Raw genomic sequence first — 24,160 nt, 5'->3', positions numbered from 1 at the left:
GTATTGATTTATAGCAATACTTAAATATTAGGCAACGCGCTTTGTGTTGACACGGTTCAGAGGCAAAAGCAGTACATCCAGGCAGTGCTTTTAAATCACCAATTCCCCAAAGCCCGAGAGAAGGACAGAGTGGCACAATGCGGGAGCACAAGCATGTTAGCGTATCCACAGCGCGATCAATGCAAGGGGCCGCAGTAATGCATGCATGGGAGCAGCCTCCTTTGGAACCAGCAGCCGTTCCCTCCTGCCATTTGTCTCCTATATAAACCACAAACCTTACTCTCTAAAAATCTATGTTTTATCTGTTTTGTTTAAAAGAATTACCGGCGCACAGCAAGAGGAAGCCAGCAGCGTTTCAGTGCTTCTGAGCTCTTTCTCACTACTCAAACCTTCCCCCCTACAACCAACTCATTTGCATGAGGATGACATTTGTTGCTCCAGTAATTTCATCTGATAATGGCCAGCTTGCAAAGCGGATCTGAAAACATATTCCTTAATTATGTGTTGCTAAGCAACCAGAGGGTTTGGACATAATCACAGAAAGATTATCTTCTCATTGAAGTCCCTGAAAGGTTTAGCTGAAGTAGGACCTGTAAAATTGTCTTCATTTTTGTTTATCTCCCCCTTTTTATTTTCCAAATAGCCGGAGAGGTTTTCTTCCCGTTAAACTGTATTTTAGAAGTAGAAGCCAAGGTAAGACCTGCTGCAGAGGGAAGGCTGAGGCTGAGGAATGGAAGGTGTGGCGGTTCTGCATCCTCGAGTGGTGCTGAGGAATTACTGTTTAAGGAGCACCATTGCTTGCAGGCGAGGTGATAAACAAGCCTTACAAGTACATTACAGTGTTTGTACAATATCGGGTGGATGGCAGAAACTTGACTAAACCCAGGAACATCGTATTGACCAGCAGGAAGAGAGAGGATGCGTGTCTGGGAGCCACGAGCTCTCTCCTGGCTGTAGCTTTTGCTGTGGATCCGTGAGTCACGAGGTGAAAGCAGGTTCAGTGTTTGACTCTAAATGGCTGCACATATTTTGTGTCGGTGTAGGTTAATGTCGGCTTGGTCAGCAGAGAGTTGTAAAATGTCTGCTGTAGTCCATGGATGTGTTGAAGGTTGGTAAACGAATAGAGGTTTGAAACGGATCATTTTGTTGGAGTTTTTTGTTGTTGTAGTTATTTGTTTGTTTTTAAAGTCTTAAACTGAGTGTCTTTTAAACTGAGTGTGTTTCCAGGTACCCAACTGGTGATTGTGTGCCAAGCTTTGATGCTCTGCGTTTCATCCTTTGGTATGAACAGTGGGATCCATTGACGCAGCTTTTGGGGTTTGATAAAGTATACAGGAAAAGTTAGACGGATTGTCCCTGGTAATGGCAATCCCTGCTCCAGGCCACAGCAGTGGCAAGCAGAAAAAGAGCCTGCAACGTGTGTAGATCGTGTTGCACAAGAGGAGAAGTGAGGCCACTTGGCATCCAACCCAAGTAAGAGCTGGTAAAACCCAGACCTTCTCCTGCATAGGGAAAGCCAGGCTGAGGATGGCTGCATTCCCTGGGCAAATAATGCTCTCCAGTGTGAAAGGGATTCATCTTTTGGTTTATCAGCTTAGAGCCCAGAGCTCGGAACGCCTTTCTCTGCGATTAGCTTAGCTCTGCTGATACTGTTTAACACCTGATGGTGATTCTCTTTATTGGCATTTTCCACCCTGTGACAGACAGAAATGGTGTTAACCGTGTATTAGTTGCAGGCTGAGAGGGCACAGTCAGGGGCAAAAGCCTCGACATTTGTTCAGGGGTGGTTGAAAGAGCTAAATTTACACATTCTTTTAAGAGTAGAGTGTTGAAATTGTAATCACTTTTTATGGGCAGGGAGAGTGTAGCAATGATATTTGATGCACAATATAAATTTCACGAGCATTTGTTGATGTTGGTTTGTTCTGTGCCCAATGTACCATATAGCGAATAGTTCAGAAATCAGCTGCAGGTTTTCTTCACTGCATTTTCTGTACAGATTGTACCGTGTAATCACAATGTATACATGTAAAGCAGCTCAATTAACAATCCAGACTGAAGGAGCACCACAGCAAGCTCCATGCACTGAATAAATCTGATTTAATTTGCACATTGACCTGACAGACCATAGCGAGTCCTTGGAGCCATTCCCAAGGACTGTGTTCCTCCAGGTGAAGTATGTCTGCATGGCGTGCACTGGCAAAACCACGGGTTAATTATTTTAACTGGGATTGTAACTTCCATGCAAAAACATTTGGTTGAAATCAGCAGATGCATCTTGCCAGGGCCCGCTGTCCTGTTGGCCACGTTATCATTTGTGGTGTGGTATGGGTACAAGGTGGGAGTAACTCACACTGAGTTTGGGCTCACAAAGACCTGGCTTAGCATCGTTTGTGCATGCAAACTCTCACCAGCCTCACTGTGGCAGATGAGTGTGCAGATGTGTGTCGTGTATGGGACTTCAGATTGGTGTGACTAGAGCTGCTCTCATTAGTGGGTGCATAGCTGGAGCACAGAGCATGCAGGAGAGGAGCTGCAATCTGACTTGATGAAACACTATCGTGGCCAACATGAACACAGGATTCACTGATGGCAGAGAATACGCTTCTAAAATACTGTTTAAAAGTTGAAGTGTGCTTTTTTATAATGGCTTTATCAAAAGCAATAGAAAGTGTCAAACTCATTCCAGGTGCAATTCATTGACTTCAGTGCCACAGCAATAAAAATGAGTTTGGCCTGTCAGAAGAGAACGTGTTGTTGATGCTCAAGTGTTGTCATCTTCAATTTACACTTCCCTCTTACCCTGTAGATCTCTATCATTGCTAGGACTTCCATATACCCACAGCATTCTTTGGCTATATTTGCTGACAATTTTTTTTGTAGCTTTCTCATAAGTCATTTCCATAGCTACAAACTTAGCCTTCATGGAGGGGGAAAAATGTTAAAGGTTTCTGATCATTATTATATTACACAGTTTTACATTCCTTCTTGTCTCTCGCATCGCACTGTACCGCAGAGTGCTTTAATGAAAATGCTGCAGCATCGAATGGTCCGCTGTTCTGAGAAGTAAAGTGGGAGCTGAGGTGAATCCTTAAAAAGCAGGAATCATTAAGCTGCTGATTTAGAATAAATGCTGCAGATGCAGGACATGTATTGGTGATGTTTATGCATTGCACCTTGCAGATGAGCCTTTGACTCCTGCACTTAAATAAAACCTAACATTAACAGCATTCCACTGGCTTTTGGTGAAGGAAGGTAATTTATAATCTCTTCTGCTTTCGGTCTCTAGGGCTTTGTTACAGATGAAATGTTGATGTTTTTATTCACATGCTTTTTTCTGATGCAGTGGTGCTCTCACCTCGTCAGGAGCAGCACCTGGCTGTGTGGCAGGACCCTCACCCCATGCACCAGAGCAGCTTGGTGCAGTACAGCAGCAGGTTTGGGAGCATGCAGGGGCCTCGCCTTCTGCACTCGCAATCCAATTAGCTGCTGCAGAGCAGATGGAGCGGATTAGTGCTTGGCTTGCCTTCTTCCACCCTCTACCCCAGTGTGAAGGGTGTTGAGGCCAGCAATCAGCTTACATGTGAGTCCCCTGGCACTTGGAGATGTGGCTCCTGCCCTGCCTGCCTGCCTGGGATTACCCTGTGCCCAGTGGGCTGGATCCAGGTCTCAGGTAGCTGGGAGAGTCTTGACCTGGCCTTGGACATCGGGAGGCCAGTGGCAAATAGAAAGCAGAGGCAGCCAAAGAGGGGGTTGAGAGAAGGGGCAGATAGTGACAGGCCAAGGCTTTGAACTAAAAGAAGGGAGATTTAGGTTGGATTTGAGAAGGAAATGGTTTACTCAGAGGATGATGAAGCCCTGGCACAAGACCCCATCCAGCCTGGCCTTGTGGACCTCTGGGGATGCCCAGAGATTCTACAGCATCGCCAAAGGTCTGCAATGCCAGGCTGAACTGGTGGGTGGCAACCAGCCCACAGCAGGGATTGGAACTGGATGGGCTTTAAGGTTCCTTTCAACCCAAACCTTTCTGTGATTGTAGGGCTTGTAGGTTGGAACTGATGAGAATCTGTAGCAGAAATGCTGTCACAGCCTGAAGCAGTGATGGAGCACCTGGTGGGAAGGCAGGTCCAACCCAGGGGAGCTCAGGTGTATGTACTTCAGCTGAGTGACCATAAGGGCTGGAGCCAGGATCCACCCCTTCCCAGCCCTCATTTAAGGTTTGGCAGTGGAAATGAGAGTATCTCCTGAGAGATCCCTGCCTACCTGAGTCCTTTGAAAGGTTAGTAGCTTCTCTCACCTTCTCCTTCTCTGTCTACAGCTGTTGTATTTGGGTTTCTTCTTATTTGCTGCAGCTGAGTACTTTGCCACCCTGCTGTTACTGCTGTACTTTCCATCACATTGTAGTGTTACAGTGTCCTTGATAAATACTGACTGGTACAGCCAGGGTGGCAGCCTGACATTTTATTTATACATGTGGGTATGTATGCATGTGAAAATAGGAAGAAAAACTCACAAAAGTATAACGTGTGCATTAGTCAGTATCTGTTTGGATCAGCATTTCTGCACAGTTAGAAGTGTTCTGCCAGTAGTGATTTGTTTGGTTTTCAAGCAGTTTGTTGTTTCCTAGGTTGTTGTATGGACTTAGTAAGTAAATAAACAGGAGGGACTTTGCTTAGACAGCAAACACAATGAGAAGTAGCAAGTTAGGATATACTTTCAACCAAAAAGGAGTCAGAAAAAAAGAATATGAAGAGGTTCCATTGAAACATTTGGGATGTGTGCTTTTGGATGTTAAGATGGTACCACAGGTGCAGGGCCAGGGGGTGCAACAACCTGATGTTGCACCCTTAGCACCTATGCAGGTCTTCTTACCCCTGCACGTGTACTGACACTTGCTCTAACACTCCAAATCCCTGCACAGTTTCAAGCTGCCTCCTACGCGCTCCTCTGCTGACCGTAGGGATTATCATCAGCCTTTTCTTATGGTGGCTCTTGTTGGAGTCTCTCACCATTAGCCACCGAGTGAGAAAAGAACAGGGATGGAAATGTCACACGCAATCATCTGTAATGTTCCCTGCCTCCCTCTGAATGCTTTATGATAAAGTTCTAAATGAATATTCAGAAAGTACAATAGTTCGTGCAAGTGCATGTATTTTGCTTTGATGATGAAAGAAGTCTTGATTAGTATGTGTTCTGAAAGATAAAAGGAAGTATTCAGTGTGGACAGCAGAGAGCTTATCTGCATCTCGACTGTCCCTTTGGGACAATGAAGTAATTGGAAAAACCCAACCGTAGCTTTCATTGTCCAACCTATCAGCCTCTCACTTGTTCTGTCATTGAATTCTTGGTCACGTTGGGTGGACCTGACTAAGAGTGGAAGTTGTCAGCTTAAGGACTGAAGGATTCGGTTTAAGGATGTTCTGTGTCCTACTACATTCAGATGGCTGTGGTGCTGTTTCATCAGCAGCTGTGACCAGGAAGCCCCAGCCATGTATTGCTGCGCTATCATTAGTGGATCATGGTGGTGCTGAGCAGCCTGTTGCACTCTGTCAGCTGGTTTTTATCCATCAATGATCAGTCCATGACCTGATGTTATTCTTTACAGCCATGGAGCTCATGCACTAACAGCCCCACATGCTGCCTTTTACTTCCTTAAGTCCAGGTTTCTGGTTTTGAAGCTTGCACGAGAAGAGCCAAAGAAATGAATATTTCTAATTTTTTGAGAATTCCTTTCTGGAAAAGCAGTTTCCAAAAGAGAGCAATGAGTGAAGCTGTACTTCCAGCTGAATAAATGGCCATTTTGCCATTCATTGCAGCAGAAGAAAGACTTTTCCCCTCTCCTGCAGAAGCAATCAGCTCCACATAACTTACTTTTATTTCATTTCTTCAAATTAGATCCACAGAACCAATGGTTTCTTTAAGCAAGAGGAGCTGTATGTTTCATGCATTGGATGCCTGTGCATTATTAACAGTAATAGGTTATATTCGTCAGATGGGTAATGAGTAGGTTCCTTTCTCTGTTTTTCAGTATTTTAATGAGTACAGGAAATGTTTGCTATTTATCTGCTTTCAGGATTTACCAAGGAGCTCTGGAGATAATTGTCCAGTTTCCAAACGCGTATCAATATTTCATGAAGTGCTGTTTTTCCTCTGCACATTAAAGAGTTGGGCTATTAGCACTAGAAACACTCCTGCAATGCCACAGCCCCATGTCCTGCCACATCCCCCCCTTGGCCCCATGCCTGGGCTGTGCAGGTCGGGGTGTGCCTTACACAGATACTGGATCCATCCAGGTCGTGCTATGGAACAAAAAATTCCACCTTTCTTACCAGCAGCCAATTAAATGCTCTTGAATTATTAAAGCTCAGATTGCTTTTAAATATAGTTGTGTTGTTAATGTTGTGTATGGGTGTTGGCTGCCCACTTTTCAGTTGGTTCTGTGTGGTCGGCTTGACTGGGACGTGCGGTGCTGGCTGTGTGTTAGCAGCTATTGTTCTGGTTTGGATGCTTGCCATTGAGAAGTGGTTTGGTTGTGCACACAGTGGAGTGCTTCCTTCTTTGCTTCTGATATTCCAGTTTCATGTGAAATTCCTGTTCTTGCTATTAGGCTGCTTAACATGTTTCTGGTTTACTCACCCTAAAACTCAGGCCCGTCAGATTCTGCTCCTGTTAATGAATGAGAAGCCTGTTGAGCTCATTGCAATGCTCTTGAGAAACAAATATAACTCAAAAGGTGAAAATGATTCATAGAAGTTGCCTTGAAGTGGCCAAAGATATTGGAACTGGCATATGAGCCTGGCTATATTTTGGGTTAATTCTAAGATGAATAACAACATGTTGCTGTCTCTGGAGGTGTTGTCTAAAGGACAATATGTAGATGTGGGTGATATTGGTGTTGGTTGGGTGGTTTGACTGGGTGATCTTAGAGGTCTTCTCCAACCTCAGTGATCCTGTGGTTCTGTTCTGTGCTTTCTAAAGTCAACCAGAGCAGGTCAGTTGGGAGGAGTTATGGCTATACAAGTCGTGATATCGGGTGAGGAGGAGAAGGATAAATGGCAATTCTACAGTGTTGGCATGACAGGAGTGTGTGGAAATAGTGAATTTCTTGTGGCTCAATATATCATAACATTCCATATGTGTATGGTGTGCAGGCAGCTGAGCAGGGCAGGATCAGTGGAGGTGAGAAGGAAGAGGTGTTGGGTGCCAGTAAGGAAGAGTGATGCTGTAACTCCTTCTAAAAAGCCTCTGTTGCTCCTCCAGAGGCCTCAGGCTCCAGAGCAGCAGCTGGCCTCCAGAAGATAAGCAGTTTGCAATGCAATCTCTGCCTTGGCTGCACTCATCGGTGGTTCAGCCATGAGTTGCCTTCACCAGATGCCAGGAGTGCTAATTCCCTTCCATGATGCCCCTCTAATGGGTGGAATTTGGCCATCCACCACACTCCAGGACACTTTCCTGGGGGATCTCCAATTTCCTTTACTCCCACTCTGGGAAAATATTAGGCTCACTGTGTTAATATGCCTCTTGCCTATTTGTTTGTTTAATCTGTTCCTAAGGCATCTAGCCAAGGCACTGACCAATGAGTACATACCAAACAGTGCTGGGCAGCTGGCTGCAAGCACAGCAAGGCAAGAGAGCAAAAGAAAGGGGCAAATACTGGAACTAGCAAGGGCAAGCCAACCAAAATACTGCAGCTGGACAGGCAGTACCATAAAGGTGGACAGTTTCTAAGAAGCTGTTCCATGCTTGCAAACAGCTCTGCTGGTAACATTGACAAAACGTTTGTGATTCGGATTTTTTTGCAAGCTCCTTCTCCTAAATTCATGTAGTTGCGTTGTTTGTTTGTTTGCTTTCAGCTTCTAGCCTTAATAGTTTCAGAATATCTCTGACTTGAGTCCATGCAGAGCCCTGTGTGCTGCAGCAGGGCAGTGTTTGGTGAGTTCGGCTGATGTGCTGCTTTTTTCCTTGTTCTCTGCCTCGATTGCAGCAACGTTGTTTTCCTCCTCCTTACGAATGCAGCCAACTTTGTAATTAAGCAAAGCACTGCGCGGCCATTGTGGAGCTCTTTCTCCATACCATTGCTTCCCATTCCCCAAAAGGTTTTGTTCAAGTCCCCACAGCTGAGGGAAGGTTGGAAGCTGGGCTCCGCATCCGATACCTCTGGCGATGACAAATACTGTAGGGGTTATTTTTTCTGTTGCATTCTTACATGAGAAAAATAGTTATGAGAAATAAATATCACTCTGTGCTGGGCTTTACTGCTTACTGGGCTTCGAGCCTGGAAGGATTTAAAAGTCATCATGCTTTCAGGGAAAGCTGCAGCGAGTGAGAGGAGGAGGGGGCTGCTGCTGCCAGCTGTTGTGGTTTGGGAAATGCTCATCCTGGGCAATGGAAGGGAGATGGGGAGGCAGCCAGCACCGAGCAGTGACACCCAGTGTGACAGGGCAGCACAGAGCCCCGGCTTCATCCTTCCCTTCACATCGTGACATTGTATGTGCAACCTGTTTTTAATCACAGTTGTTATCTTGTGTTGCTGGGCATTGCCCTTAGCTCAGAGCTGCATCAACAGGATGGGAGGTGTCTTCTTTAGCATTACTGGCTCTGTGTCCCCATAAGTCCTCTTTCTATCCTGCATCTGTCCCGTATTGAAAGCAGCATTCTGCTGGAAAGACTTGGAGCAATCTGCCAGGGCTGGTTACAGTATCTTGTCCATTAGAAGCAGAAAGAAATACCACTGGGGATAGAAGATAGGAAATCCATTTGCAAAGCATCTGAGTCTGATGCTAAGACACGCTTTCTTTCAATGTGGGTGTTGCCAATAGCTCCTCTTGTGCTCAGACCAAAACTATTCTGGGTGGAACATTTGCTCCCTACTTTCTAGCAAGCCTGGTTGTAGGAACGAAGAATGGATTCTTTTCACTTACCACAGCTGGTTTGAATGATTTCCACACTGAAGCCATTGACTCCAGGCGCTTCTCATGTGAATCACAAGGAAGTCGCCACAGGGTTTTTGTTCATGTGCCTGGCAAGGACAGGAGCAGCAGAGGGGTCTGGAGCTGGCTGGGTACTTGCATGTAAGTGCGTGGCAGGGAAGAGCCCAGCTGCGTGCTCTGCACACACCACTAGTTGCATGCATCCCCTCCAGCAGTAAGGAGGCAGAGGAGGGTGAGATGGGCTGGTGAGATGGGCTGCTGACCTGGGCGCCTGTGTGTGCTGCAGAGCACAGCAGCGTGACTGCCTTGGGTGCTGCAGGCCCATTGTGCTCACTTAGTGGAGCTCAGAGAGGAGTCCTTCAAGAATTGTGACCCTCACGTTACAAGTAATGCAAAAAAAAAACAATCACCTTGAAAGCCATCGGTATCAGTCGGGTGGTCCTTGAATGAGGCATTGAGAGGGATGTGCTTCAATGCACTGATTTCAAGGTCTGCTGCTCCAAAGGAGAGGCAAAACCGTGTGCTTCAAAGACCTCGACTGCTGATGCCATGTCGGGGTGTAGAGGGGCTTTGGGACCCATAGGACACAAGCACTACGTATGATCATTATTGTAGCACTTCATTTCGAATCATAGAACCATTAAGGTTGGAAAAGGCCTTTAAATCATCCAGTCCAACCACCAGCTCATCTGTCTGATGGAGTGAAGCGCACCGACAAACACTTGCTTCCCTTTACCTCACTCCTAAGGAAGAAGTGAGATTTGGTTGGTTCACTTTGCTGTACCTTGTTATTCTGGTGGGTTTCTGTCATGACTTTGCAATGAAAAATCATCTTGGTTTTTGTTTAAATCGAGAGTAACCGGAGGGTATGTAGCTACAGCTCGTGGGCGGGTAGGTGAAGGGTTTTATTGAAGCAGTAAAGTATAGAGAGCTGTTAAAAGAAAATGGCTTACGACAGTGATACTGTTCAGTGTGATTTATAGTTGTATAACTGCAGGCAACTTGGAAATATTTTCCCCATCCTCGGTGTACGTATTAGATAAACATACAGCCTGTGCTTACCTGCATTGACTTTCTTTTCTGTGATGCTGGGAAGTCATAAAAAAATGAAGATGTTTTCAGCCCGTTACAGCTTGATGCTGTTTGGAGAGCAGACAGTTCTGGTACAGCTTTGGGTTTTTTCTCCTTCCTTTGGAGAATGCCTGTAAGAAACGGCTCCTGGCAGCTGTGGGAGTTGCAGGGCGGTGATCCTCTGCATGTACAACGGAACGAGACACCTGACATGTGAAGGTAATTAATTGGTCAGAGCTTCAGCTTGTTTCAAACAGAGAGAAAACACAGATCCTGGCTTGGGTGCTTTACTCCATCATCCCCATCCCCTCCTCTGGTTTCTGTGGCCATCTACAGCCTCCTTGGGCAACCTGTCCCAGTGCATCCCCACTTAATAGGTTCATCTTGGAAAAGTTAAATGTGCAGCCTCAGATTGGTGGAATTTCCTTTGGAAAAGCTTTGGGTTTGGGTCTCAGGGGTTGTGACAGATGTCCCACTGCCTGCAGCCCCCAGACCTTATTGGTTTTCAGCCAGGAAGACTGAAGCTAAGCAGGGTTCACAGGGAGAGATAATATCTTTCAGGAGAGCAATTTGTACAGTTAGAAAAACATGTGTGCTTTTGGGACCGTATGCTTTTCTTCAGATCCCTCCGGTTGCGCATTACATGAAAAATAAAATGGGTTCAAGCTTTGAAAGGTTTAATGGATATTTGAGAGAAAGGAATTCAAGAGCAGCTCACAGAAATGTTTCTCACTGTTTGATTTGAAGATTTGAAGAAAGATTCAATAGCCCTGAATAACAAAAGATCCTTCTGGTTTGCAGCTTCATGCTTACAACCCAGCATCTGTGCACGTGGAGTTGATGGTTCTGTGTGCACACTCCTAAGACTGCACTGTTGTACACCTGGGTGTGCAGACACCTTCTTGTGCCCTTCTGCATCTTCAGGGTGCTCTTAGCAACTGTTTCAGCTTGTCAGTGGGAGCCTAAATCCACAGATAACCCTTGTAAAGAATTAATTGTGGAAGTATTGACTTTAATAGCACATGGGCTGTAGGTAAGTTCTTTCCAGTGTTGGTATTTAGGGTTTTTTTTTCGCTGTGATGCCGTGCTGTGAGGAAGTGTGTGTGTTTATCTTAGGGAAATTGGTGGGATTTGCAGGTATTCGGTACCTCCTGCAGTTATGCCCTGCTTTGTGCATTTTGCAGTGGGGATCTGAGTGCAGAGATGCGGCTGGGGATGGTGTTGGGAAGGGAGGAAGCAGCAGAGGGTGCAGCAGTCCTGGCAGGAGCACTTGGGTCACACAGTGACAGCTGTCGCTCTGCAGCAGGGATGACCTTGCAGCTGGGTCACCCAGCAGACTGCAGCCTTGGCTGGCACGCCTGGCTGATGCCCAGGAGCTATTTTAGTAGGTCTTGCAAGGGACGGGGCCTTGGCGGGACCTATGGGTTTTGAAGTGAGCTCACAGCCCTTTTCCCTTTGGTAGCCGGCCAGCTCCAGCACAGCCCAGGGCCCACGTTTGTGTGCGTCACCCCAAATGGCACCGCTCAGCTTCGCATCCCTGCACAGGTCGCTCCCAGCAGAGCAGTGCTGTCTCCCCAACCCTCTCATCTGTGCACCAGGGGCATCGTGAGCCAACAAGTGCCAACCTCTGCCTTCTTTCTGTCCCCAGCCCAGAGCTCCGTAACTGCATCCCTGCTCTGGAGGGTCTGCAGGAAACCTCTGTCGGGTCTCAGGAATGTTGGCCCCAGAACAAAGCAGCATAGAGAAACCTTTGTGTGCACCTTCATTCAAAGATTTGTAGCACTTTCTGTCTAGTGTAATTAAAAGGCCTAATACCAGCATCATATAATTCTTACAACTGCATCACAATGGGGCGTTTGCTTTGTTTTCTGCTCATGACCAGTGTACAAACACAGGTTTAGGAGGTGCACGTGGCACAGGCACTGTCAGTCAGTTTGAGCCCCTCTGCTAAGGCCGGGGGCTGTGTGTGATGGATGGTGCTTCTTTCAGAGCAGGGGAATCTCCGACCCCAGCCATACGGCTGTCACTTCCCCCCCTGCATAACACCAGCTTTGCATCCCGCGCGCTGTCACACCGTGTCAATGAAAATCCTGAGTTGTTTTTCTCTCTCTCTATCTCTCTGTGATGATATAATTAGAACGGCTGCCTTTTCCCAAAATGGCCAGGCTGTGCTATTTTCTGCCCCACGATGCTTGCTAAGGAGGCAGTCTTGGTTTCAGGAGGAAGGCACCCCATATTGCTGCAGGCAGATGGACTTCCCCAGAGTTTATGGGATTTACACATGGAGTTGTTTCACAGCCCGCTCTCTTTTCCTGCACAACAATACAGAGGAGCAGTAAGACTTGGGACCAGGCTGGGGTGGCAGTGCTGAGTGTTTCTGGCCAAGCAGTGGTGATGGCAGCTGGGAGGAGAGCATCCAGCTGGTCTAAGTGGGCAGTGGTGACGCACTGGGACAGGTTGCCCAAGGAGGCTGTGGATGCCCCATCCCTGCAGGCATTCAGGGCCAGGCTGGATGTGGCTCTGGGCAGCCTGGGCTGCTGGTTGGTGACCCTGCACACAGCAGGGGGTTGGAGCTGGATGAGCACTGTGGGCCTTTGCAACCCAGACCATTCTGTGATACAAAATGAGTGGCATGGGCTGCAGCAGTGATGCTGTGGGGCTGCTTCCAGGTCCTCCCTGCTCCCAGCACATGGGGCAGGAGCAGGAGATGGGCACCTCACGGAGGACCTGTGGGACGAGCCCTGCTGGCAGGTTGAGGGATGGACATGTGCAGAACGATCCCTTGGTTTGTGGGTGCTCAGTGAGGTCGCCATGGCCTGGCCTTCCCCAGTGCTTTGTGCTGCTTTTCTTGCAGCCGCTGAAGGCTTTTGGTTTGTTCCTGGAGCCTTGCTCAATGCGCTCCATGTGGATAGGCATGTTTCATTTTTAAGCTTTGAGGGGAAGAAAAGAAGGAGGAAAGAAAAAAAAGAAAACAAACATAAAACGCAGCATGGCACAGATTAAATCCATTTGAGGCAACTGGAAAAAAAAAAAAGACGTATGTGCAAGTCAAGTCAATAGGAGGAGGGGAGTGGAAGGGGGAAAAAGAAACTGTGACATATACAAACCCTTTAGTGTGCATAGCATAAGATTTTTTGGCTGGCACTCACATGATTTTATTCAAGGGCTGGGAAAGAACCACGATTAGTTAAAAGCTTCGGCAAAGTCTGGAGGGAGCGCTCTGAAGAGTTGGGAGCCGCGCAGAGGTGGCTGTAACTCCTCTGGCAATTGCAGACCATTCTTCCGAGGCTCAGGACAAAAGGCTTTTCTTCTCCCTCCGTGTTCAAAGAGACATTTGTCTTGAGATGGTGCAGCTGTGGGCCGCGGGACCGCCTGTTTGAAGATACCCCCTCGTAGAGGAAAGGAGAGCCTGCGCCCTGCAAAGTGGTGGTAGTATTTTCTCGTGTGTGGGTCCCCCCTCCTCCTCCCTCCCTCCTCCTCCACTGCCATGTGTGGTTTTTAATAAGAAGAAGAATGTGGAGGCAACATTTTCCAGGCAAGGGGAAATTTCCTGTTTCTTTTCTGTTTGTTTAATAAAGTGTGTAGTTGACTGTAAAGCTGTAGCTACTCAGTTGTGAATGAGTAATTCGGCCGATAGTCGGGCTGGCTTCTCAATGCACTTTGATATACTGCAAAGTGAACGTGTTTAATGCTCCCTTTTTTTTCCCCTTTTATTTATTATGATTTTTTAAGTGCTGCGTGGCGTAGGGAACTGAGATTAATAAGAATTAGGCAAATGGCTCCGGCTTTTGTTTCTGTCAGATAGCACCCGCCGTCTGGCGGCCGCACAAAGGCTGCCATTGAGCAGGAGCGCTCCCTAATTCTCCTGGCAGGGGTGCCATTGGGATCGGATACAAGTGGGTGGCAGAGGGGAGGAGCGGTGCAGAGGACAAGCAGGCTTTGTGCCTTCCAAATGGAACAAAAGCACTTTATGCGCCGGGCTGCGTGCAACAAGCGAGCCGGCTGGACTTGGAGTTCTGAGCCTGGCCGCAAAGCCTTGCTGCTTCTCCTCCTTCCCCTTGTCCACAAAGCCTTCCTCCCCTCTCTCTTCCTCATAGAGCTGCACGCCACGCAATGCCAGCAGCCCCCAGGGGATGGTGTGGGGCTGTGGTTGGCGCTGGTGGGAGGCAGAAGCTGGGCACGGGATGCACATGGAGAGGCTGGGGGTTAACAGTGGTGTTAAGCATGGGGTCATGGAGTCATGTGATGGCCTGGGTTGGGAGGGACCTAAAGGCTTCTCTTGTTCCAGCCCCCACAGCGGGCAGTGCTGATGGCTGGTGTGCAGTGCTACAGGGTGAGGCTGGGAGGTGACGCTCCTCATCTCGGTGATGCTGTTCTGCGCTGTGCTTTAAGGCCGTGTTGTAATTCACTTGCTTGTTAAACAGAGAAAAGAATCCAGCTGGGTCTAGTGCTTCCCTTCAGGCTTGTGTAAGCCTTCTGCGCTCTGTGCATGTTTTTATCCTCGCTGATCTGCTTATGGCAAGCTCCTTTTGGTTATCCACATCATCTCGGCCCTGTACCCCGCCTACAGACACAGCCAAGCTTCCATCTGGAGGGTGTGTGTGCAAACAGTGCACGCTCCTCCTGGTGTGATGGAGAGCTCCAGGAACACTCGTGTAACGTTACGCTGGACGTTGTGGGTTGGCTGTGCCGGGTGGGTTCACTTTTGGCTTTGCTTTTTCCCAAGGAGAGGGAATGTGCTGCTCCCCATCTTGATGGCTGTGTGGCCACACGGGTCCCTCCTGGTGCTGCCCCCATAGCATCGCTGTGGCCCCTGCTGTCCCATCCTGCTTGACAACAAACGGGACAAACAGGCACATTTCATTTTCCCCTTAAAAAAGAAAGGCCCCGTGTTGCTCTTCTTTGTGAGTTTCCTCCCCTCATTGTCATTTTCCTGGCAGGAGGGTGCTGTGATTCCCTGCAAAGCGGCCCCTGCTCCTGGCTGATGCTGGCACACAATAGCATTTGTTCTGCAGAGAAACCCCAGCCCCAAACCAAACCTTCACCCCTCTGTAGCTAATTACAGCCCTCTGGCTCCTAAAGGAACGGCTACAAGACGTGGTTGTTGACAGGGCAATGATGGCACTGAGTTCCCCCAGCAGAACAACCCAAACACCCACCACCAATGCCCAAAAATGACTCAGTTAATCCCAAGCTGAGCAGCTAATAGGATAGAAGCAAGGGGCTTCCTGCAGCCTTTGCTGATTATCACTTGTTTCCTAACCTCACCTTGAAGAGCCTGCGATTGGAAAATGAGCCCAGAGCAGCTCACAGCTGGATGTGGCCATGCCCAAGGAAACAGCCATGGGCACAAGGGTGGCACTGGTGTGTGTGTGAGTGTGTCCACAGCAGGACAGAGTCTGCATTGGTTTTGTGTCCTTTGGTTTTGTGTCCTTCACATTGTGTGCTCTCCACTCCACAGGAATGCTTGGGCAGAGCTGTTGCCATGGGTGTAAAGGTTTGTGCTCCTTCTGCTTGCAGGTATCCGTCCTCAGATCATGAACGGCCCCATGCACCCCCGGCCCCTGGTGGCACTGCTGGACGGCAGGGACTGCACGGTGGAGATGCCCATTTTGAAGGACTTGGCGACCGTGGCGTTCTGTGATGCACAATCAACTCAGGAGATCCACGAGAAGGTACGGAGCAGTGAATCTGGGGCACGTGGAGACGGGCAGGGATGCTCTGCTTCCTTCCCAGCCCTCAAGAAGATTTGTTCAGAGCTCTGCTGCAAGTTGGCCCAGATAGCATCAGCAGAAGTCGCCGCTGATTAAAATTCAGCGAGGCTGTTTGAAAAGCCAGATGTTATTTTGGAACAAAAAGGCACCTTATCTCTTAGCATCAGCTTTTGAACATCAATATTATGAAGGTTTCTCCCTTTCATTGAGCCTACAGTAACACACAGCGCTCCATGCCCAGCACTCAGCACCAGCACGGAACCGGGTGGCTGTGGGCAGAGATCAGAAATCACATCCAGGGGCTGGGAAAAGGAACTGAAAAGAACCCCAAATGTTTGAATATAAAGTGCACCTCTTTATGAGGTGTCCATTGATGAATGAGCTCAGGTTCCCAGAGCACAAAGGTGGCTTAAGGGGAGCACCAGGGAGGGTTTGAATCTCCATTGAAGGATGGAGTACAGCCTTACATGGGCATACAGCCTCACACAGATGGTCTTAGGTACACCAGGAATGGTGAGCAGTGTGACAGGTACTGCCCATCTAACACATAAAAGTCCACGGAGTGGCACATGGTTGTCTTCAGAATCAGCAGATGCAGCTGTAGAACCAAATTGCTTCTTAAAAGAAGAATTAGCCTTGCTTGGAAGAGGAGGATCTCATAGATCCTTGAGTGTCCATGCAGTTCATCCCTGATTCCATGGGGTGGCTGTGGTTTCGGTGGGGTGCACTGCTGCTGGGTTTGGTGGCACCGTGGCAGGTCAGCCAACAGGTTGGTGGTAAAGCTGGGTAACTCCCCATGTAACTCTACATCCCAGAGGTCAGTGGCACTGAGGAGCTGCAGGTGTTCCCTCTGAGTGTCCTGCTGGCTCCTGACATCCCTGTGCTCTGTTCCAGGTATTAAACGAAGCTGTTGGGGCGATGATGTACCACACCATCACGCTGACTCGAGAAGACCTGGAGAAGTTCAAGGCCTTGCGGGTCATTGTTCGAATAGGCAGCGGTTACGACAACATCGACATCAAGGCAGCGGGGGAGCTCGGTAGGTCTCATTCCTGCACCTCAGTTCCCTCTCATGTCCTTCTGAGCCTTTAAAATCAGCACAGGGGACTCTGCTCCCCATGTCACAGGGGTCACAGGGACCTCTGGCGAGCTGCACACCCCAGCCTGGGAGCCCACCATTGTGTCAGTGATCTCAGCAGCTGTGACAGCCATTGTGGGCCACCTGATCCAAGGACTCAGGCTGTCACCAAGCCCTATGCTGGTGTTTAGGGCTATCTCTGGGGAAGTTAGGGATAACAGCTGCTCCACGTGAGCCATTCTGCGAGGATAATTGCGACAAGAGAGTTTCAGATAGGCATTCCTAAAAAGCAATTCTCAGTATAGTGAGTTATTTTTTTCTAGAGAAGAGGAGCATCTTCTCAGTTTAATGGTTTCTTCGTGTTTTTAACTCTTATTGTTATTATCCATTATAACGGCGTTCTGAGGCTCTGAACATCAAGAAACGAAAAACATAACGAATAAAATAATGGGATGCTGCAGCATAATCCTTCTTTTTATACGTAGCAAATTGGATGGCCAAATGATGTGGTTTAGAGTAGGAAATGTAATGACTACCCACAAATGTAGCGTAAAGTTTAATTGGTATTGCTTTCCATAAGGTAGTTCTTAAACCGTGCAGGCAGCACAACGTCCAGTGTCTGCACACAGCGCCTGCTGGGGTGATGGGATGGAAAAACACCCCCAGCAGGTGTAACTACCACTGCAGCAAAAGGGCAGGAGCCCATCAGACAGGGATGGAGGCCACGGGGCTGGTTGTGGGGCCTGAAGCAGGATGAGAGGCAGAAGGTGCTGGGAGCTTGAGTTGGGGTGGCTGCAAACCTTGTAGGGCCAGACAGGTGTCTCCATGTCAGCAGAGGGTTTGCAAAGAGGGAGGAAGGAAGGAGCAGCAAAGCGTGCTCCTGGAGGCAGGGGGTTGGTACAGGGCTCAGGAGGTGCTTTCATGGCCCGAAATATTCTCATTTTCTAACTGAGTCAGTGGTCCTTAAAGTGGAAGGGGATTTTCTGGATGTTATTCTCTCTTCGTCTCCTGCTTTTTTCATGGTTTCTACTCCAAGGCCCCAGTACAGTAAAGCATTTAGATACATATTCATCTCAAATTGTGTGTTTAAATTGTGTTGAAGCCAGTGGGATATAAGCATGTGCTTAACTGCTTTGCTGAATAGACGTGAAATTAAGCACCCTCTTACATGCTTTGCTGGATCAGAGCTTTAACAGGGTAATGGCCGGGGAGACATTCTCGGTTAACTTAATACCCGCAGCTCCGAGCAGAGAGGCACAGTTTCAAATGACCCCTTTGTGACAAAGGAACAAAAGCCCCGTTATGGGGATGTGTGTGGGGGGCAGCCGTGGTGCCAGGCGGGGAGAGCTGTGCCAGCATGGCCAGGCCCCCAAAAGCAGCACCCAAAAAAGCCTCAGCACCACAGGGAGCACCAAACTAAACAAGAATGGGACTTGCTCTTACCAAATAAGCGTTTCCTCCTGGAGTTATTCCTGCATGGCTTTCACACCCGTGTCCTCCTGCAGGGATCGCTGTCTGTAACATCCCCTCGGCCGCCGTGGAGGAGACGGCCGACTCCACCGTGTGCCACGTGCTCAACCTCTACCGGCGGAACACGTGGCTGTACCAGGCGCTGCGGGAGGGCACGCGGGTGCAGAGCGTGGAGCAGATCCGGGAGGTGGCCTCTGGTGCTGCACGGATCCGGGGAGAGACGCTCGGCCTCATCGGCTTCGGTACGTGGGCTGAGTTTGTACAGCCAGAGCTACTGGGCTGTGATGGGGCCATGTCCCACCAGGTTGGTGACATGCAGTCATCAGATCACAGAATGGTTCGGTTGGAAGAGACCTTAAAGCCCATCTGGTCCCAACCTCTGTGATGGTCAGGGACACCACCCACCAGGTTAGATTGTGTGGGGCTCCATCCATCGTGTTCTTGGGCACCTCTAGAGATGGGGCAGCCACAGCTCTGGGGGCTGCCGTTCCCCCTTGTCCTATCCCTATCTCCCCAACTAAAACACCACATTTCTCCTCTTTATAAGTTCCCCCCAAGTACTGGGCATAGTCATAGACTCTTTGATGTTGATATTTAGGAGAAGGAGCCTCACTTAAGTCCCTGAGGGAGTGCTGTCAAAACCCAGCAGTGTCCTCAGAGTGACCAGAACCAACAGTGCTGCCTTGACACACAGCTACATCACATCCTTTTTGAGCCCTTCTGCCCAGCATAAAACAGTGCTTGTCTTCAGTTCACCCACAGCAATAGATGGGACAGAGCTTGGACACCCACCTGCCGAGAGCTGATGCTCACACCCAGAGGAGCACAGTGTGCACACCTGGCAGCTGTGCCTGGTTGCATTCATTCTCCTTCCCCTCACGCAGGTCGCACGGCGCAGGCGGTTGCGGTCCGAGCCAAAGCGTTCGGCTTCAACGTGATATTCTACGACCCGTACCTGCAGGATGGGATAGAGCGGTCCCTGGGGGTGCAGCGGGTGTACACGCTCCAGGACCTGCTCTATCAGAGCGACTGCGTCTCGTTGCACTGCAACCTTAACGAACACAACCACCACCTCATCAACGACTTCACGATTAAGCAGGTAATTGCCTCAACGACAGCCAAAGCGAGCGCCCTCTGCTCAGCACCCAAACCCAGGTGCTGCAGTAAGGCCCTGTGCTCATGCCCAGTGCCTTTGGGCTCCAACACAGCTCCTTACACCATTTATCCCTGTTTTTAATGGACAAATTGCCGTGTAAGCAGGCAGTGCACCAGGGGCCAGGATGGGGTTTGCCCTCTCACACCCAGCTCTCTTGTTTCTCCCTGCTGCCCCCAGATGAGGCAGGGAGCGTTCCTGGTGAACACAGCACGTGGTGGGCTGGTGGATGAGAAGGCCTTAACTCAAGCCCTGAAGGAGGGTCGGATACGAGGGGCTGCCCTCGACGTGCACGAGTCGGAACCCTTCAGGTAAAGCTCCGTGCGGTCCCTTCCTCAGCATCACACACACCTGCAGGCACCCAGGGCAGCCCAGGAGCCCTTTGCCATTCTTAACACCTTTTATTCTCTGTATCCAGTTTTGCTCAAGGCCCGTTGAAAGATGCTCCTAATTTAATCTGCACCCCGCACACAGCCTGGTACAGCGAGCAGGCGTCGCTGGAGATGAGAGAAGCTGCTGCTACTGAAATCCGGCGTGCGATCACAGGTACAGCCCCTATATGGGGGCCCTGAGCTGCAGCTTCAGGGGGGTCCCGACCCTAATTTTCTTCCACTTTTCTGTCACTGGGATGCATTAGAAGCCGAGGATGATTGGGATGGAGGGGACATTAAAGAGCATGTCCAAATGGTGCAGGAACACAGCTTGCTCCATGGTGATGCTCCAGCAGATGGGTGGTTCTCTTGTCCTAAAACTTATCCCTATCCTTCACCCCATGGCAGTGCTTCACTCTGGGCTGCCCTGTGCTTTGAAATGGGGCTGAAGGGAGCAGCTACTCCGAAGGCAGCTCAGGAGAGGTCTCCAACCGTGACCTTTGGGATACCCAGCTCATCTTCTGGGGCCCTCATATCTCCCTCTTTCCACTAACAAATAGAGGGAAAAAGAATAATTGTAGCTTTACTATAGGGTAATACAGCAACAGGGTGCCTGACACGTGCTTATCTTTAATACCGACTCCAGGGCGCATCCCAGAAAGCCTAAGGAACTGCGTGAACAAGGAATTCTTTGTCACAACAGCTCCGTGGTCAGTAATAGATCAGCAGGCGATCCATCCAGAGCTCAATGGTGCCACATACAGGTAAGCCAGAGAAAAGGACAGTCACGGGCAGGGCTGGCCCTGCAGAGCTACTGTCAGGGGGTTGCAGGCACGTTTCATTATGCTGCTGCAGGCTTTAAACTGAGACGGGGAGGTTTAGGTTGGATCTTAGGAGGAAGTTTTTCACCCAGAGGGTGGTGAGGCACTGGCACAGGTTGCCCAAGGAGGCTGTGGATGCCCCATCCCTGCAGGCATTCAAGGCCAGGCTGGATGTGGCTCTGGGCAGCCTGGGCTGCTGGTTGGTGACAGCGGCTGCTTCTCTTCCTCACACCAGGTACCCGCCCGGGATGGTCAGCGTGGCTCCAGGAGGGATCCCAGCAGCCATGGAGGGCATCATGCCCGGGGGAATCCCTGTGACTCACAACCTCCCCACGGTGGCACATCCTTCCCAAGCTCCATCTCCAAACCAGCCCACAAAACACGGCGACAACAGGGAACATCCCAACGAGCAATAGCAGCTAATTTACAACAACAAAACCCTTCAATAAACTCGGGACCAAGAGACGTTGGGATAAAAAAAAAGAAGTTCCACAAGAACTAAAGTTGAAATTTGATACAAAATTGGTAACGTTGATTTTTGGCCAGATGCATCGTTGATGTTCCAGTGTTACCGACACAGTGACAGCAGCCAAGACTGGGGGGAAGCCCTGAAGGCGGCACCTGCTCACTGAAGAGCTGAAAACTGAGATGTGATACGTTAAGGATGGAAGTGCTCGACTTCTGTTGTTGTGTGTTCAGTTTCCTTCATCTGTGCATCACCCACATGAATAAATGAACGTTTGTTTTCCCCCTCGGCTCCTTGGGATGTGAGCACCGGTTCCCATACTATTGCATTAAGCAAATCCTTAACATAGAAATGGAAGAGGAAACCACGACGCGGCTTCATGCCTTCCCTTACTCTTGTTTGTGGCTCCCTCTGACAGCAGGAGGCACCAACACTGGCTTAGAAAGCAATGGAATCCTTCGTGCTGCCTCTCGATATGAGCCAGGAGCGCCCCTGCCAGGCTGGGGGCAGAAGAACAAAGAGCTGTCAGTGATGGGAGCTGCACTCACATCCATACCCTGCAATGATGCGATGGAGGGGGGGAAAAAAAGAAGAAAATAATAAAAAGGAAAAAAAAAAGAAAAAAAAAAAAGAAGAAAGTATTACGTTTCACACACTATTTGTACTCAGATATATTTTCTCAGTTTTAAATCTGCAGCTATTTTATCAAGTGGAAAAAAAAAAAAAGTCTTGAGCTGGAAAAGGGTTCAAGAGTAACGTTGCATTTCCTTATGTCTCAGGAAACACTTTTTATGGTAACTTGTCGGACTGTCTATGAACAAAACCCACTTTTTTAGACGTTGATAAAAATCTTCTTTTCTTCACGTGCTATTTTATACAAGAACACTGCAAGACGTGCTATTAGACGTGACTGATTTTAACAGGTCCTGTTAGGTTTGTATCAGCTAGTTACATGTTATATTCATAGTCTTTTGTGAACCATCGCCTTTTTGTTTCGATAACGATGGCCTCTTTGGAGCCTTCCCATGGGTACCTTCCTGTTTCTGTGACAAAGGAACCTTAAAGCTGCCCCAAACAGAAGAGAAACAAACCAACCCAGTGGCTGTCAGCGGTATGTTTTGGTTTTAGTGTGTTACCGTTCCTGTATTTGTTTCTTGTAAAGGTGGACATTTAGCGTTCAGTGCAGTTTTCAATAAAAAAAGTGATAAAATTTCTATAATTTCTGGGAGGTGGGAGCTCAATGCACTGTCCCAGCACATCACACCAGCCATTGAGCAGCACAGCGTGGTTATGCTCTGGGGGCTGATGTTCAGGTTTGGAAGTGCATTACAAAGAACCCAGCTATGGGAGCTTTCCTTTGGCTGTGGGTTGTGTTGCTCCCCTGGCAGCAGCTCACGGTGCAGCTCTCCAGCCGACCCAGCACAGTAGAGATGAAGCGATGCTGGTTAAAAGCAGCATCCTAAGGTTCAGTGTTACTGGGCTGTGAGCAGCAGTGCATGCAAAGCTGCTGCTCTTCCCTTCCTGGAAAGGCATCATCACAGCTGGGATGTGCATGGGCAGCCCACAACAAGCAGCGTGAAGGTGGCAAACAGTCCAAATAAAGCCAGCAACCATTAAAAGGGGGGCGGGGGGGGGGAAGGTGCTGAGCAAGGAAGCGAGCAGGTCTTTTAAGGCCACACAAACCTGCTTTGTTGGCTGTGTCCAACCAGTTCTAAGTCATACCCTAAGCCATGCAGCGGGACGCGGCAAGAACCCAGGATTACTAAATTTTAATATATTAAAACCAAAAGAAATACAGGGATTGTCCATTGAGCCGTTCATAAACAGAACCAGAAAACCAACCAGGTGTGAAGGAGGGAGCAAGGAAAGCCGAGTTCTGCGCCAGGAAAGCGTTTGCTACTGTGAGCAACACGGAGGGACGTAACATGAGAAATAAAGGTGGTGTGCTCGGCTGGAGGAGCAGAGCAACGAGCTGCAGGTAACATGAGCAAGTTCATCTCAGTATCTGTCAGCTTTCAAGTACGTAATTCAACAACACCCACGAACATACATCGAGTACCGTGCTATAGCACAAAGCAGGGTTTGCATCTCTTTAATCTACAAGTACATGAGGTTTGGATTCACTTTGATTTTGAAAGGATACTCCCCCAGTTCAGGATGGACCAGGGAAGCTCGTTAACCTGAACATACCATTGAACAGCACATGGGAACAAAACAATAGTGAGAAAGAAAGCCAGGAGCTCTGAAGTACCAGGACTGCCCTCACAGAGCTACACACATTGGAGTGCAGTGCTCACCTTAATGGCTGGCACTCATTGATGCTGCAGGCTGCCCACATGAAGCTCAGGGGAGGGACAGGCGTGTGCAGAGAGCAGGGCTCAGGGCAGGTTTCACATCAGTTGTTCTCCCTATGGTAAATGGAAGCTTTACTTCCTTTAGCAGAGCGTTACTGTGAACATAAGGGGCAGGGGGCACAGGGAAGGGTGCTCAGGACACTGCACAGCTCTCATCCCAGCACACGCTGCCTGCAGCTCCCTGACAGCCCAACTATGGCCATCAATGAGACGAGGGGTAAAAGGGCTTCGCTGCAAGAAAAAGAATTAAAATAAAACCAACTTAGAAAGCAAACTCAAAACGGGGCCAAAAACCTCTTCGGTATCAGCAGCTCCCTGTCAGTTCAGGCCAATCATTCACACACTGCAGTTAAACCCACACTCTTCCAGCTGCTGCTTTGCTCATGCACCAACCAGAGGAGCCTGAATGGCCAAAACCAATAACCATGTGAAGGTGTTTCCTAAGGAACCTCAGTGGGATCTGATGGGAAAACTGCTCCATCAATGCAGCACCTGGTTCTGTCTGCACTGTCGGCGCCATCACCACGTAGATGGAGCTGTGCGCATTTCAAGCAGCATTTGGAAGGGAAAATAAAACAAGCAGCAAATTCCTCAGGGGTTCCCCAGCTCTCCTCTATGTAACAGTATGTGCTATGGGGCTTCTTGCCAAACCCTAATTCAAACAATTGCATCTACTGCTAAATTCCTTATGGAACCTCCACGCCATCCAAAGTGCTTTTCAAGAACACCTGA

General features: G+C 48.9%; 1 protein-coding gene across 3 annotated transcripts in view; it reads left to right on the top strand.

Moving 5' to 3' along the window:
- The window catches only part of CTBP2 (C-terminal binding protein 2), an 87,692-nt gene extending 65,399 nt beyond the window's left edge, over positions 1 to 22,293 (top strand). For 2 of the 3 annotated variants that reach the window (XM_015867513.2, XM_015867514.2), the window contains 8 exons: positions 15,522 to 15,676; positions 16,610 to 16,754; positions 18,299 to 18,505; positions 19,148 to 19,362; positions 19,597 to 19,727; positions 19,835 to 19,962; positions 20,434 to 20,551; positions 20,844 to 22,293. In XM_015867513.2, coding sequence (XP_015722999.2) covers positions 15,522 to 15,676; positions 16,610 to 16,754; positions 18,299 to 18,505; positions 19,148 to 19,362; positions 19,597 to 19,727; positions 19,835 to 19,962; positions 20,434 to 20,551; positions 20,844 to 21,024 — 1,280 coding nt within the window. In that variant the 3' untranslated portion in view covers positions 21,025 to 22,293. Of the gene's footprint in view, positions 1 to 13,350; positions 13,537 to 15,521; positions 15,677 to 16,609; positions 16,755 to 18,298; positions 18,506 to 19,147; positions 19,363 to 19,596; positions 19,728 to 19,834; positions 19,963 to 20,433; positions 20,552 to 20,843 lie in introns of those variants that run through there. The other variant, XM_085554854.1, reaches the window with a different exon arrangement.
- Positions 22,294 to 24,160: the final 1,867 nt, after the last annotated feature.

This window comes from Coturnix japonica, chromosome 8 (genome assembly GCF_054131305.1).
Source record: "Coturnix japonica strain WE chromosome 8, WE-NBRP24, whole genome shotgun sequence".
Classification (NCBI taxonomy): Eukaryota; Metazoa; Chordata; class Aves; order Galliformes; family Phasianidae; genus Coturnix; species Coturnix japonica.
This window is presented reverse-complemented; position numbering and strand designations above follow the sequence as displayed.